The following is a 15,361-nucleotide window of genomic DNA, read 5'->3' on the forward strand; positions in this document are numbered from 1 at the left end:
CTACCGCTTGTCCCTTTCAGGGTCGTGGGGAGTGTAGGAGACTATCTCAGTTGTATTCGGGCGGAAGGCGGGGTACACCCTGAAATCAATTTAATTGGTGCTCTAGCCCCCCCAAAAGAGCCAAATTTTGACATGAGACATGCGTTTTCAAAAGAAAAAAAATGTTTCAATAAGAAATATTGTATAAAGCAACACAACATAATTTACTAGTAACAAGTACAATAGTTTTATGAAGTAATGCAATATTAATGTACAAAATGCACTTTGGAGGGTTCAATTCTTTGGCATTTCCTCCCAGTTGTTTCACCACCAAACAGACCATCAGCTACTTTTCAATATTTTAATGGATAAATGTCTGCTATTTAGATATTATTCTACCATTCCTTGGCTGGCATTAGACTCATTCTGCTTCAGTACGGTGCAGACCAGCTGTGACACACTGGAATAAAATTCACATTAAAGATTGATGTTTCCTTGGACAATTTAAGAAGTTACAGAACGTGATGAATTGTGGAAACAAAATTCCATTGAGACACACATGTTGATGCTGCCAAAGTAAACTGTGTGTCATGATTCAGTGTGAATGTAGTTAAAGAAAAGCGCTGACATCTGCTTTACCCGCCTTGCATCATCAGAGTGAGACGTTGTGGCAGACATTGTGCCGTGTCAAATTAAGGTGGCTATCTGGCTTGAGGGTGCAGTGTTTTTCTTCATAACAGGAATTACGACTGAGACAGCTGAGTGTGCATGCTTTACACTGCCTTTAAAGATGACACTTGTAAAAGTATCTCTTAGACTCACATGCATTTATGTGCACCATGAAATCCTTACATTTTGGTCTGAGCAGAAAAACTCTTTAAGGTTCACATCAGTCACAAAGCAAACCAAACCATTTTTTGTGTTTTTACCACTATATATCAATTTATAAGGAAACACTTCTAATATGTCATAATAGTAATAATAATAAATTGTTCAAAAGTTGAAAACAGGGTGGAGAAGAGAAAGCATACTGAATAAAAACAAAAATAATATTAGTATATGCCAGGGGTCGGAAACCTTTTTGGTTGAGAGAGCCAAGAATCATAGTATTTTAAAATGTATTTCAGTAAGAGCCACATAATTTTTTTTTCAACACTAAACAACACCTAAACGCGTGCATTTTTAAGTAAGACCAACATTACTAGGGTATAATAGGTCTCTTATTCTTTGTAATAACATTGATATTCTGAAGCTAAATGTGGAAGTGGCGTGGCCTGCGGGTCTGCAGCGAAGCGGGGCGTGCCAGGACCAGCCTCGAAATCAGCGACAGGTGCGTAGACAACCCACCTGGGCCTTGTTATCTAATCACCTGTCGCTCTGTTATAAGCAGCAGCCAGGAGGAGAGACAGGGTTGGAGCTGGAGCCAGAGTGCGAGCAAGAACGAAAGAGAAAAAGACAATTGCTGGAAAGCAACTGACAGACTTATTGAAAAATAAAAAAAATATCGTAACCCTTAAACAGGCTTTCATGTCGGTGCTTGGTAGTCTAAAGAACCCCTAGGAGGGCAAGCCCTAAAAAAATAAAAAATAAATAAAGTGCGGTAGAAAAAAGGTTGGATGGATTCAAATGCATGAGCATGTTTAATATTTTGAACGTTATTTTTAACACTTTGATTACAAGTGGAATTAGTCATTACTTATCGTGTTAAGCAGTGTTAGCTCAGATTTATCCGAGAGCCAGATGCTGTCATCAAAAGACCCACATCTGGCTCTAGAGCCATAGGTTCCCTACCCCTGGTATATGCCTTTCTGAATAAAAAGGGTTATATTAGGGTTAATGACCCTTTTATCAACAGCTTTGTGTCAAAATTGGCCCAGTCGACCTGTTTATTCTTGCACATCTCTATCACACAGAACCCAACAAGGTGTGAAATTGCTGTTGTCTGTGTGGGCTTTCACATAATAACACCAACTCCTGCAATCAGATCCAGTAATTTGATGAACAAAGTGTGGTTGGACAGGAACATCACTTTTCACAAACGCAATATTTCCCTTTTACTTTTTGATACCATCTTAAACAGGAACGTGCACGCAGATTTTGAGGGCCAGGTGTTCAAACCAAAACAATATTCATATGATTGTTATTATAATAATCAATCAATCAAAGTTCTTTTATACAACCCTTACTCAGAAGTGCTTTGAAGGGCTGCACAAACCACAACGACGTCCCCTGATCTGGGTGGGGGGTTGGTCAACTGTTCTAAAACAGAGTCTATGAGCTGGATGAGTTTTAAGGTGGTACCAAAGTGACTGTTGCTGCTAAGGCATTCCAGAGTACCGGAATGCCACTAAGACTAATGCTAAGACTTTTTTTGGACTCTCGGGGTTACTAATAAACTGGCGTTCCTTGGAATGTAGATTTTTGGACAGGACATAGGGTCACAGCAGGATAATTCCAATGTATATAGTAACAAATACAAAATCAAATGATGAAATGGAATAAAAAAAATAAATGTGATAATGGGGCTTGAATAAAGGGCTTCACGGTGGCTGAGGGGTTAGTGCGTCTGCCTCACAATACGAAGTTCCTGCAGTCCTGGGTTCAAATCCAGGTTCGGGATCTTTCTGTGTGGAGTTTGTATGTTCTCCCCGTGAATGCGTGGGTTCCCTCCGGGTACTCCGGCTTCCTCCCACTTCCAAAGACATGCACCTGGGGATAGGTTGATTGGCAACACTAAATTGGCCCTAGTGTGTGAATGTGAGTGTGAATGTTGTCTGTCTATCTGTGTTGGCCCTGCGATGAGGTGGCGACTTGTCCAGGGTGTACCCTGCCTTCCGCCCGATTGTAGCTGGGATAGGCGCCAGCGCCCCCCGCGACCCCGAAAAGGAATAAGCGGTAGAAAATGGATGGATGGATGGAAAATAAATGTGTACACATCTATGGAAATATTGGGGGTTTCCATTGTAAAAAAATCAACAACAGTTTAGCTGTACTACAAATTGGACAAGTTCACTTGTTTTGTTTGAGTTAAAATCTGAATTAAGGAGACGAAAGGTGGGTCTTAAGTTGAGCTACGAGAGTCTATTGAGGTATATTTGTTGTATATTGTTAAGACCCACCTTTCAGCTCGATGCAGATTTTAACTGAAACAAAACTAGTGAACTTGTCTAATTTGTAGAGCAGCAAAACTTTTTACAATGAAAACCCCTTACTTTTCCCAAGAAATTTCCCATACATTGAAATACAAATGTTGACAGGTATGCCCTTTCTTCCCTCACTAAATATGACAAACCTCAGTAATCTGGACAAAGCTTTGGGTTGTTTTGAAATTTGTTAGGAAGGGTTGGACTAGTGGCATTATGTTTTCAGCTACATTAATGTTGTATTTTTGAACTAAACAATGTGGTGATATCCTTTACACACTGGTGTCGCGTTTTGATACAGTACCGCCTGTGGGATCGGAGATCTGTAAAATCACCGCTTACGTGCAGTAATTTCTCCAGATTGTCTGAACCTTTTAATATTATGGACCATAGATGGTGAAATCCCCAAATTCCTTGCTGTAGCTCGTTGAGAAATGTCATTCTTAAACTGTTCGACAATTTGCTCACCTATTTGTTCACAAAGTGGTGACCCTCACCCCATCCTTGTTTGTGAATGACTGAACATTTCATGGAAGCTGCTTTTATACCCAATCATGGCACCCACCTGTTCCAGATTAGCCTGATCACCTGTGGGATTTTCCAAATAAGTGTTTGATGACTTTTATTACCTTTTTGTCTGGTGCTGCATGTGAAAGTGCTTCTCAATTATTTGGTGTTATGCAATTTCGCTTTCACCCCCAGTCTTCGCCACGACTATGAATAGCATCATTTGTCTATAACAATGTATCTTTATCAACATTAAAGAAAAAAAAAAGGTAAAATATATGGATCAACTTACAACAAAGAATAAGTTAATTTAACTTTTTTTTCAAGTCTGTAACAGAAAAGATTTAAAGTGCAGCATTCTGCCTAAAATACAGTGTAAAAATCCTTAATTAAAGTGTAAACCTTTTTTGACGAACTTGACCCACTTGAGAATGAAAAATAAAATTAAATTAAAGTTAATATATAATAAGGCATTCAAATTGATCAACAATAACTTAGAAGCAAAATATATAAAACACTTTAACCTACAACACATGAATGAATAAAACAATTTGTGCTGATGTATTTTTTAATCAAAATGAGGAAGTCAGGATTAATGGCTACAATGAGCGCTTTTTGTAGTGCACAGCTTTTCAGAGGGGGGTTAGAGGCAGGATACTGATAAATGGTAAATGGGTTGTACTTGTATAGCGCTTTTCTACCTTAAAGGTAGTCAAAGCGCTTAACACTACTTCCACATTCACCCATTCACACATAAATTCACACACTGATGGAGGGAGCTGTCATGCAAGGCGCTAACCAGCACCCATCAGGAGCAATGGTGAAGTGTCTTGCTCAAGGACACAACGGACGTAACGAGGTTGTACTAGGTGGGGATTGAACCAGGGACCCTCGGGTTGCGATAAAGCATGTTCCCACTATTTGAGAAGGACTGGAGCAGTTGGAGTGTAGGCCCAGCACACTACATGAGAAGGAGGGGCAGGGTTGTGGCATATTAAGCAGTTTGGGGAGGTATTTTCACAAGATCTCAAATGTATTCCCTGTCAGAGAAATTGATTACAGATAGTATTTTTTGTTTATTTTTTAATGAAGAAAAAAATGGCTCCAGCAGAAGGGGCACATTTCTGATGCAAGACAAAAAGGCAGGTTCTTTGCATCACTAGGGGTCTATCTGTACACGTGCCTGATCGTAAACTTGTCGGGCGAGTGTCTTTCACTCAGAGCAGCTTTGACGGGAAGTGGCTCTTGTGAGGCGTGTAATGTCCATTTTGTACAACAAAGGTTGACAAATACGGTTCCCAGCTTGAGCCGCTCTCATCCTTCACACATTCTTATTTTTCCCGCTCTTAGATCATTTCTGACCTGGAGTCATGGAACGAGGAGTTGTCCCAGCAGATGAGTGACTTTGACACAGAGGACCTGACCCTGGCTGAGCAGAGGCTGCAGCATCACGCGGACAAAGCACTCACCATGAACAACCTCACCTTCGACGTCATCCACCAAGGCCAGGAGCTACTGCAGTACGTCACAGAGGTCCAGGCATCAGGTGAGTGAACCGTTGGATATACAAGTCCAAAGTTTGGGGCTTGAAAGCTGCTGTCTTCGTGTGTGATAGCTGTGTCAAATGCAGAGGTAAAACATTTTTAGGAATAATAAGGTACAAACGTTTTTTTTTTACCATGCTCCACCAATGAATGCTGCAATGGAAAAAGATGACAATTTAAACATATTATTTTTTTCAAAACGAAAGACCAAGGAGCTGGTCATTGACTTTGGGAGGTCGAGTCCACGGTCACAACCTATTGTGATCGAGGGAGTTGAGGTACAGACCGTGGACTCATTCAAGTACCTCGGGGTTTGGGTGGACAATAAGCTGGACTGGACTGTTAACACGGACCACCAGTACAAGAAAGGACAGAGCAGGCTGTACTTCCTCAGGAGACTGCACTCCTTCAACATTTGTAGAAAACTGCTGTGGATGTACTACCAGTCTGTGGTTGCCAGTGTTCTGTTCTACATGGTAGTGTGCTGGGGGGGCAGTACATCTAAGAAGGACAGCTCCAGACTTGAGAAACTGATCAGGCGGGCCGGTTCTACAATCGGAATGAAACTGGACTCACTGGTGACGGTGGCAGAGAAGAGGACTGTTGACAAACTAGTGAGCATCCTGGATGATGCCAGTCACCCTCTCCATTACCAGTAGCCAGAGGAGCCTGTTCAGTGCTAGACTGCTTCATCCCAAGTGCAGGACTAATAGACTCAATAACTCCTTTGTCCCACACGCCATTGGGGGGTACAAGGATGACAGGGGATGCAAAACAATAACCGTGCAATACGTTCTCATAACATGGTCACTACTGCCTACTTTCTCTTGTTATATTCTTATTTTACTCCTATATTTTTATTCCCATTGTTGCATTTTATTTTTTATTCTTATTGTAATATTTCTCTATTTTGTTTCCATTTAAATCCCCATTATTGTTTTTATTTTTTTATTTTTTTAAATTGATCTTAACTCTGTACACTGCTGCTGGAATTTTAATTTTCCTGAAGGGACTCTCCTGAAGGAATCAATAAAGTACTATCTATCTATCTATCTATCTATATATCTAGATTTACCATTCATCCATCCATTTGCAATATAAAAAATATTTTACAAGTTTAAACAGCCCGGTGGAAGATGGGGTTAGTGCGTCTGCCTCACAATACGAAGGTCCTGAGTTCGATCCTACGCTCGGGATCTCTCTGTGTGGAGTTTACATGTTCTCCCCGTGACTACATGGGTTCCCTCCGGGTACTCCAACTTCCTCCCACCTCCAAAGACATGCACCTGGGGATAGGTTGATTGGCAACACTAAATTGGCCCTAGTGTGTGAATGTAAGTTTGAATGTTGTCTGTCTATCTGTGTTGGCCCTGCGATGAGGTGGTGACTTATCCAGGGTGCACCCCGCCTTCCGCTCGAATGCAACTGAGATAGACCCCCCCCCCCCCCCGTGACCTCAAAAGGGGCAAGCGGTAGAAAATGGATGAATGGATGTAAAGTCTGTTACCACCCATCTGTTGTAGATCTTGTAAATTATTGCATTGTTGTCTTTGTAGAGGGATAGTTTTACATAAAACCCTTGCTTGGCAGTATACATATATAACGTGCATAGTTTCAGAATATGATACAACTATTCACAATCCATATATGTTTTTCCATTTACATTCTATAATAAACAAGTAAAAATTGATAATCACTGAAATCAAATGTGAATTATTACTGATAAAAGTATGCCATGTTATCTGTGTATTGTTCAGGCGTAGAACTCTTATGTGACCGAGATGTGGACATGGCCACTCGGGTTCAGGATCTCCTGGAGTTTCTCCATGAGAAGCAGCAGGAGCTGGATGTGGCGGCTGAGCAGCACCGGCGACATTTGGAGCAGTGTGTCCAGTTGAGACACCTCCAGGCAGAGGTCAAACAGGTACATGCTCAAATATGAAGGGGGTAGGCGATGACACACTAATCTTAAAGGTACAGATGCCCGATCCCAATGATGAGATCAGATCATGGACAGATAGCTATCTTTTTTGACTAAACAACAACCTGCGAGATTGCCGGAGCTGTGTCCTCGTGTTTGCATGGCTAAAGATTGAACTTGCATGAAAGGGATGCACACTCAGGGAGACAATATTACATTTCCATGTTCCTTGTTATCCACATGCAGAAGTCGCATAAATTCCAGGAAGGTGCGTGTTCTGCCAGAACACTGACTCGAATATGAGGGCCAGCCGCAACGAACGTGTCGTCTATCCACATTGCAAAGCCCTTTCTAAGATACTTATCCTCACCACAATGGTATAAAATATAATAAGCTTATCTTAAGTAACTTTATCACTGGAGGACTAGATGGAAAAAAATGGCTAAGCATGCTACATAAACACACTGAGCGGGAGGACACAAGAAGCTAACCGCTAAAGCTTCAATGATCCAGATGTCGATACGATCGATATCTAGTGTAGAATGAGTATATAAACCATACCAAAGTGATTACATCGATCGTTTTCTTTTCTTGTACTAATTATCATTACAGCATACATTTTTTGTCATTTTTATTATTTTTTCACAAACTCAGTGAGTAAGTCTGTAGATCAGGGGTGGGCAAACGTTTTGGCTCCTGGGCCACATTATCTTTTAAAATTTAACACTGATAAATTTAACAACTACATTGTCTTTTAGTGGGAGCAGTGTTGTTGATCACCCTTTTCGCGTGGAAGTCTAGCATCAGTTTTGTTGTGGAAATTCTAAAAAAAGATATTTTTCTCAATTCTGTTCAAATGTTTGGCTGGCCGGAATAATCAATCAATGTTCATTTATATAGCCCTAAATCACTAGTGTCTCAAAGGGCCGCACAAACCACTACGACATCCTCGGTAGACACCAACGGGCCGGATGTGGCCCGTGGGCCGCAGTTTGCCTATCATTGCTCTAGATAGAGGAAGGATTTGAGGGCAAAGCCCAAATAATTTAAATGGAAGCCAATAGTAGTTTTTGCTTTTGTTTATTTATTGTGCACTATCCACTTAATTTTGTTCCAAAAGCTGTATGTAACATTCTGTAGCACTAATTTAACACAGCATTGCATTGACATCAATACTAGCAAATTCTAAATATAATAAGCTTTACAAAAATGTTTGCAGTTGTATGATTTATTGTCAAAGAACTCATGCCAAAAAAAATCAGATCGGGATCGGATGCAGAAAATGTTGTTGGAAACATTCCTACGTAAAGGCATTTAGGACAACCTTACACCTTTTCAGGGAGTTTGACACTTGAAAATTTGGACAAAAAAGGCTGTGTGGTTTGGCGATGTGTTACGGAGACGGGCATTTGGGTGTTCACGAGATTTTAATAACGTGTTTTGCCACAGCTTAACATGATGTCACAGCAGCTAAAAGGCTTTTCTGTCCGTACACGACCATGCACTGATGACTCACCTCTCGCCAATGTTTCTCCTCTGTCTATGGTTTTTGTATTGTTCTTGATTTAGAGGCAGTGAGTAGGGTCAAGTACTGTACTGCAGTCTATCATTAGAAGTAGAGTAAGGCCATTAGAGCAGCACTATATGGATTTAAATATTAAATATTATGTTTCCATGGTAAGCTTTAGATTTCTTACATTTCAGGAAAGGCTTTTTCTGATCCAGCATGACTTGGGAACATCTGGTGTGCAAAAACTTAAGAACCTTTGAATCAACTCCATCAAACACTTTTGACATGAGCGAGAGAGCTTGTTTAACAGCTGCTATTGCCCAACATCACTGATCTTTGACCACGCAAATATTCTTCTTTGTTTTTAGGGGAAATTGTGCAGAAAACCATCCCAGTATGTTTTTCTTTTATCATCACTTCTCGTAGGTGATCAGATGTACTAAACTGACATGCATTGTGGCAAGAACGATTTTGTGTTGTGTCCACATCAGAAATAATAATAATAGACATATTCCAAAGACATGCACCTGGGGATAGGTTGATTGGCAACACTAAATTGGCCCTAGAGTGTGAAAGTTGTCCGTCTTTCTGTGTTGGCCCTGCGATGAGGTAGCAACTTGTCCAGGCTGTATCCCGCCTTACGCCCGATTGTAGCTGAGATAGGCGCCAGCGACCCCGAAAGGGAATAAGCGGTAGAAAATGGATGGATGGATATTGTCTATCCCAGCAATGCAATGTTCGAGCTCCTGGATGACTTAAGGTCTGATTTGGAGCCAGCATGCAACAAAACTAATTTAAATATCTCCTACGGGATATAGAAAAAAACTCTTGGAACGCAGCATTTTCTTGTGTCTGGATCAGTGCCCACATTTCCCAGAGTAAATTTTCGACGTGCTTTAAAATGGATTCCGTCGAACCAAGGAAAGCTGGAGGAGCGCTTCTTTGTAGCCGAGAAAAGGTGTAGCAAACTGAAAATGAATGCCGCATGTTCCACAACATTGCAAAACACCACAGACTGGAGCATGATTCCATGGTGATAGCTGGCAGTACAAACGATGTCCTCAGTTAAAAAGGCGGTCTGCACCACTTTTGCATTTATTATTAATTGTGCATGCGGTCTTAGTAGATCACCTGCAACACACCTACTAATAGTATGTGCTAATGTATTGTTTTCACATACTATTTTACAATTGTTATTTAGGATCTTAGTAGATCAGCCCCCCAAATAATTTTGGAGACAAGGTTTTTGGAGAACTAATACAAATAAGACAGTCACATTGAACATCATGTGGATTAGAAGTACAAACTGTAGATAGATACATTTATTCATGTAAGTAAGTTGTCAATGTGACAAGAATGCAATGTTTATTACATCGATGGATAAATAATTCAGAGCAAGGCCTTATTAGCTGCATCACAGCCACCATTCTAATAAAAGCAAAATAAATTGCACCCAGATTAACAGCAAAGCTCTATTGATGATGCACTGGCATCCCAATGACAAGAGGATCACAAATGGTGTGTGATGCTCAAGTGTGATACCGTTGTGACCCACACTGCTACCTTTGCAGCTTTGGATTCTTCAATATATTTTCTGTTAATTGTGTTTACACAACACACCCTTTTTGAAACGCTTCCCAATATTGCTACTGAAGCTGGAGAGGGGTTAGCGCTCTCAAAGAAAGGTTTTGAAATTTAAGAGAGACGCAGGCATCTAATCTTGTGTTACATCATCGATTTTTCTGGCAGGTTTGGGTCACATTCGGAGCATCACTCGCACAGCAGGTGTGCACGTTGAGTCAGTGAGAGAAAAATCATGTGTATTTATTGTTTTGTATCCACGATGAGGTTGCGACTTGTCCAGGGTGTACCCTGCCTTCTGCCCGAGTGCAGCTGGGATAGGCTGCAGCACCCCCGCAACCCCAAAAGGGACAAGCGGTAGAAATGGATGGGTGGATGGGTTTGTGACGTACAACTGGAGCAAACATTGATAGTATGGAAGGAAATACAGACTTCTACGACGCTCAATGCATGGTCACATTTGCTGGACCTGTAATATTGAATGAGATCCAATCCCAGAGAGATGCCAAAAATACTACCTCTACAAAACATTTTAAGTGATGCTGATGAAGTGTATTAAGTGAACAGTATATGTATTATTGTGGTTATAGTGTGCAGTTGTGTTTAAATGCCTGTCAGTATGATAAAACAATGCACATGTGTTTAATTATAATAAAAATCAAATAATATAACAAAACAATATTTTATTTACACTGGCAGTTTTTTAGATTGTGTACCTAAGGAAGGGCCTGTGGCTGTACGTTGCTGTGTGAATGTATATCTTTTATGTATGTCTATTAACAAATAAGTGTAATTCACTAGAGATTGTATTCATGTTGCCACTTTGTGTGTGTATTTTAGGTGCTGGGTTGGATCCGGAATGGTGAGTCCATGCTGAACGCCGGGCTGATCACGGCCAGTTCATTACAAGAGGCCGAGCTGTTGCAGAAGGAGCATGAACAATTTCAACACGCAATTGAGGTAAAAACCAAGCAAAAGCACAGTATGAAGAATATTTTTGAATAGATTTTTGCCTTTTTTGTTTGCTGTTACAAATGTATGTTGCATCCATAAACAACTTTACATAGTTGTTTATTTACCTTTACAGATGATAGCGCTGATCTTTATGACACTCTTTGGCGACATGACTGACATCTTGCAGCACTACTTTGGGTTCTTGCATTTATTAGGTGTCATTCATCCGGTGGATGTTCATTTAGAAAAAGGCATATTGTTTAACTAATTGTAATTGTAGGTGAACTCAGCCAGCATCATTTGTTGACCTCTGTTTGCTGTCAATGTAGCATTTATGCTAGCGACGCCATTTTCACAAAGTTGATGCGCGCCGATGATAAGAAAATTTGTCACTGCAATACTAACTCATAACCTCAGTTTTATCTCATGTTTTGTTTTGAAGGGCACAGAGCCCATTGTTCTAACTATCACCACACCGGCATGTGACGGGGTCAATACACGCCACCTTCTGGTGGGCAAAACAAACTCTGTAATGAATGTTCATTCATATATGGTAACGTGATGAAGGTTTTTTTAACAATCACGTGCGTTAACGTTGAAAACTATCCATCCATCCATTTTGTACCGCTTATTCCCTTTTGGGGTCGCGGGGGGGCCCTACTATATGTATGTATATATATATATATATATATATATATATATATATATATATATATAAAAAACTATATATATATATCCATCCATCCATCCATTTTCTACCGCTTATTCCTTTTCGGGGTCGCGGGGGGCGCTGGCGCCTATCTCAGCTACGTATATATATATATATATGTGTATTAGGGCTGTCAAGTGATATTTTTTTTTACAGATGAATCGTTATTATCGTGTTAACTTTGACAACCATAGTAAAAATTAAGTGAAGACTTTGAAAGTCCCTGCATTTTGCAATTTGTACAGTTACTAATCGATAATTTAGAGAACACACTTGGTGCTTTTATTTGTGTAGTACAGTTGGTTCATCCTTGCTGTAATGTTGCATCCTTAAGGTATTGTACACTGTATCAGCTGTGGTGATAAGAATGATAAGAATCTTTGTGCAGGACTTGATCTTCACAGATGTTAGTTGGTTTACATGCGGTGGCTGTCCGTTTAGCAAAGGCACATGTTTAACGTAATTGTGGTATGTGTGTGTGTGTGTATGTATATATATATATATATATATATATATATATATATATATATATATATATATATATATATATATATATATATATATATATATATATATATATATATATATATATATATATATATATATACTGGACATATACACATATATATACGTATACAGTGTATATATATATACATATATGTATATATATATATATATGTATATATATGTATATATATATATATATATACATACATATACAGTATATATATATACATATATGTATATCTATATATATATTTGTGTATATATGAACATATGTACATACACATATATATATATATATATATATATATACCCCGCCTTCCGCCCGATTGTAGCTGAGATAGGCGCCAGCGCCCCCCGCGACCCCGAAAGGGAATAAGCGGTAGAAAATGGATGGATGGATGGATATATATATGTATATATGTATATATGTATATGTATATGTATATGTATATATATATATATATATATATATATATATATATATATATATATATATATATATATATATATATATATATATATATAAGTAGTGTCAAAACGCTTTGAGTACCTTGATGGTAGAAAAGCACTATACAAGTACAACCCATTTATATGTACATATGTATGTATGTGTGTGTGTGTGTGTGCGTGTGTGTGTGTGTGTGTGTGTGTGTGTGTGTGTGTGTGTGTGTGTGTGTGTGTGTGTGTGTGCGTGTGTACATTGCCCTTCGTTTAACGCGGTCAATTCTTTCTGGACTATCTGCGTAAAACGAATTTCCGCAACATAGAAATCATTAATTATAAATAGAATGCTTTCATAACTAAAGCATAAAAAGCGTTTTACTACCTTCTAAATATGTTTATCAACATTATTTGAGCCCTTTAGACATGTAATAACACCCTTTAGTAACTCTTACAGTCTTTTAATCCAATATAGTACAGTTTCCTAAGGCTTAGCCAATCAGTGGCCACAATACTAAGCAGTGCACTCTCATTGTTATGGTCTCCTCTTGTGGCCAATGCTATTGTCATAATGATGTGTTTTATTTTTAGTCCTTTAAGCCATTTCAATGTTTCAACATGTTATAGAATTAGCTGTAGTAAAAACTGATAAGGGATGACTGTCACCAGAACAAATTAAATAAGTTTTCCCAAAAAATAAAGAGATATTGATATCAGAATAATGGAAGACAAGCAACCACTGGAACGGGTGCTAATGGGGATGAACAAAAAAACAGGCTGTTTTCATAATTAATGAATACATAGTACTTTCTTTTCTACCATATTTGAATGAGGAGTAATGAAATAGCACTTTTTGTAGCGTCACACACCTAACATTGTTCTCCTATATCCCCTGTAGAAAACCCATCAGAGTGCACTTCAGGTGCAGCAGAAGGCTGAGGCTCTTCTTCAGGCCAACCATTATGACATGGATATGATCCGCGACTGTGCAGAGAAGGTCTATCCTTCTTACACTTTTATTTCTAAAGAAACATTCCGGCTGGCAACGTGCTTAATTGTGCACTTTTGACTTGAAGGTGGCTGACCACTGGCAGCAGCTGATGCTGAAGATGGAGGACAGACTCAAGCTGGTTAATGCTTCTGTGGCCTTCTATAAAACCTCTGAACAGGTGAGTGTGTGTTAGTGCATGTGTATCGATGCCAACCCCTCCACCCCCACGTGTTAACAGATGTTTAAGGATGTTACACAATCTCATGGAGGGAGTATGAAATGAGATGATGGAAATGGATTATGAGAATTAATTTTTGAGCGTTAAGAGGCACGGAAAGCCTCCATCTGCAGAGTCAGATTTATGAGGATTTGTGTACTTCATGCACATCTCAGGTGTGCAGTGTGTTGGAAAGCTTGGAACAGGAGTACAAGAGAGAAGAGGACTGGTGTGGTGGTGCTGATAAACTGGGCCCCAACAGCGAGTCGGATCATGTCACCCCAATGGTCAGCAAACATCTGGAGCAGAAAGAAGCTTTTCTCAAGGTGAGAAGGGTTCACAATCTGTTATTAGCAAATAGGTGACATCATGCATATTTATATTAGCCACTACTACAGTATTTAAAGTAGTGTTGTGTAAGTGAGTCAGTCTCTTATATTTGTGGCTAATTTAGGCCTGCACGTTGGCCAGACGCAATGCTGATGTCTTCCTCAAGTACCTGCACAGAAACAGTGTTAACATGCCTGGAATGTTGTCCCACGTCAAAGCTCCAGAGACTCAGGTCAAAAGTAAGTTGACACACTAGTTTACTTTTCTTCAGTTGATTTATTCCTAACAAATGTTGCTGTTTTTATACATTTACTAAAAGCTGCAAATAAATGTTTACAGGACATTTTTAATACAATCGAGAATCTGTACAACTCTAGTACTTTTAATACACAGTGAGGGAGCGCGTGGTGCGGTTGGGAGGGTGGCCGTGCCAGCAACCTGAAGGTTCCTGGTTCAATCCCCGTATAGCTCGGTTGGTAGAGCGGCCGTGCCAGCAACTTGAGGGTTGTAGGTTCGATCCCCGCTTGCACCATCCTAGTCACTAATGTTGTGTCCTTGGGCAAGACACTTTACCCACCTGCTCCCAGTACCACCCACACTGTTTTTAAAATGTAAATTAGATATTGGGTTTCACAATGTAAAGTGCTTTGAGTCACTTTGAGAAAAGCGCTATATAAATATAATTCACTTCACTTCACTTCTACCAACTTAATCGCGTCTGTTTTGTCCTTGACCAAGACACTTCACCCTTGCTCCTGATGGGTCATAGTTAGGGCCTTGCATGGCAGCTCCCGCCATCAGTTTGTGAATGTGTGTGTGAATGAGTGAATGTGGAAATAGTGTCAAAAGCGCTTTGAGTACTTTGAAGGTAGAAAAGAGCTATACAAAGGTAGAAAAGAGCTATACAAGTATAATCCATTTACCATTTACAAATCAGGTTTCCATATTAGTTGGGAAATTGTGTTAGATGTAAATATATACGGAATACAATGATTTGCAAATAATTTTCAACCCATATTCAGTTGAA

General features: G+C 39.6%; 1 protein-coding gene across 6 annotated transcripts in view; it reads left to right on the forward strand.

Moving 5' to 3' along the window:
* Positions 1-15,361, forward strand: part of triob (trio Rho guanine nucleotide exchange factor b) — a 254,419-nt gene that overhangs the window by 155,163 nt on the left and 83,895 nt on the right. For all 6 annotated transcript variants that reach the window (XR_009808860.1, XM_061916203.1, XM_061916204.1 and 3 more), the window contains exons 16-22: positions 4,980-5,175; positions 6,931-7,097; positions 11,026-11,145; positions 13,695-13,793; positions 13,873-13,965; positions 14,181-14,330; positions 14,459-14,573. Coding sequence is in view for 5 of the 6 variants with exons in the window: in XM_061916203.1 (XP_061772187.1) it covers positions 4,980-5,175; positions 6,931-7,097; positions 11,026-11,145; positions 13,695-13,793; positions 13,873-13,965; positions 14,181-14,330; positions 14,459-14,573 (940 nt within the window). In the remaining variant the exon portion in view is untranslated. The remainder of the gene's footprint in view (positions 1-4,979; positions 5,176-6,930; positions 7,098-11,025; positions 11,146-13,694; positions 13,794-13,872; positions 13,966-14,180; positions 14,331-14,458; positions 14,574-15,361) is intronic.

The sequence above is a fragment of the Nerophis ophidion genome, linkage group LG11 (genome assembly GCF_033978795.1).
Source record: "Nerophis ophidion isolate RoL-2023_Sa linkage group LG11, RoL_Noph_v1.0, whole genome shotgun sequence".
Taxonomy (NCBI): Eukaryota; Metazoa; Chordata; class Actinopteri; order Syngnathiformes; family Syngnathidae; genus Nerophis; species Nerophis ophidion.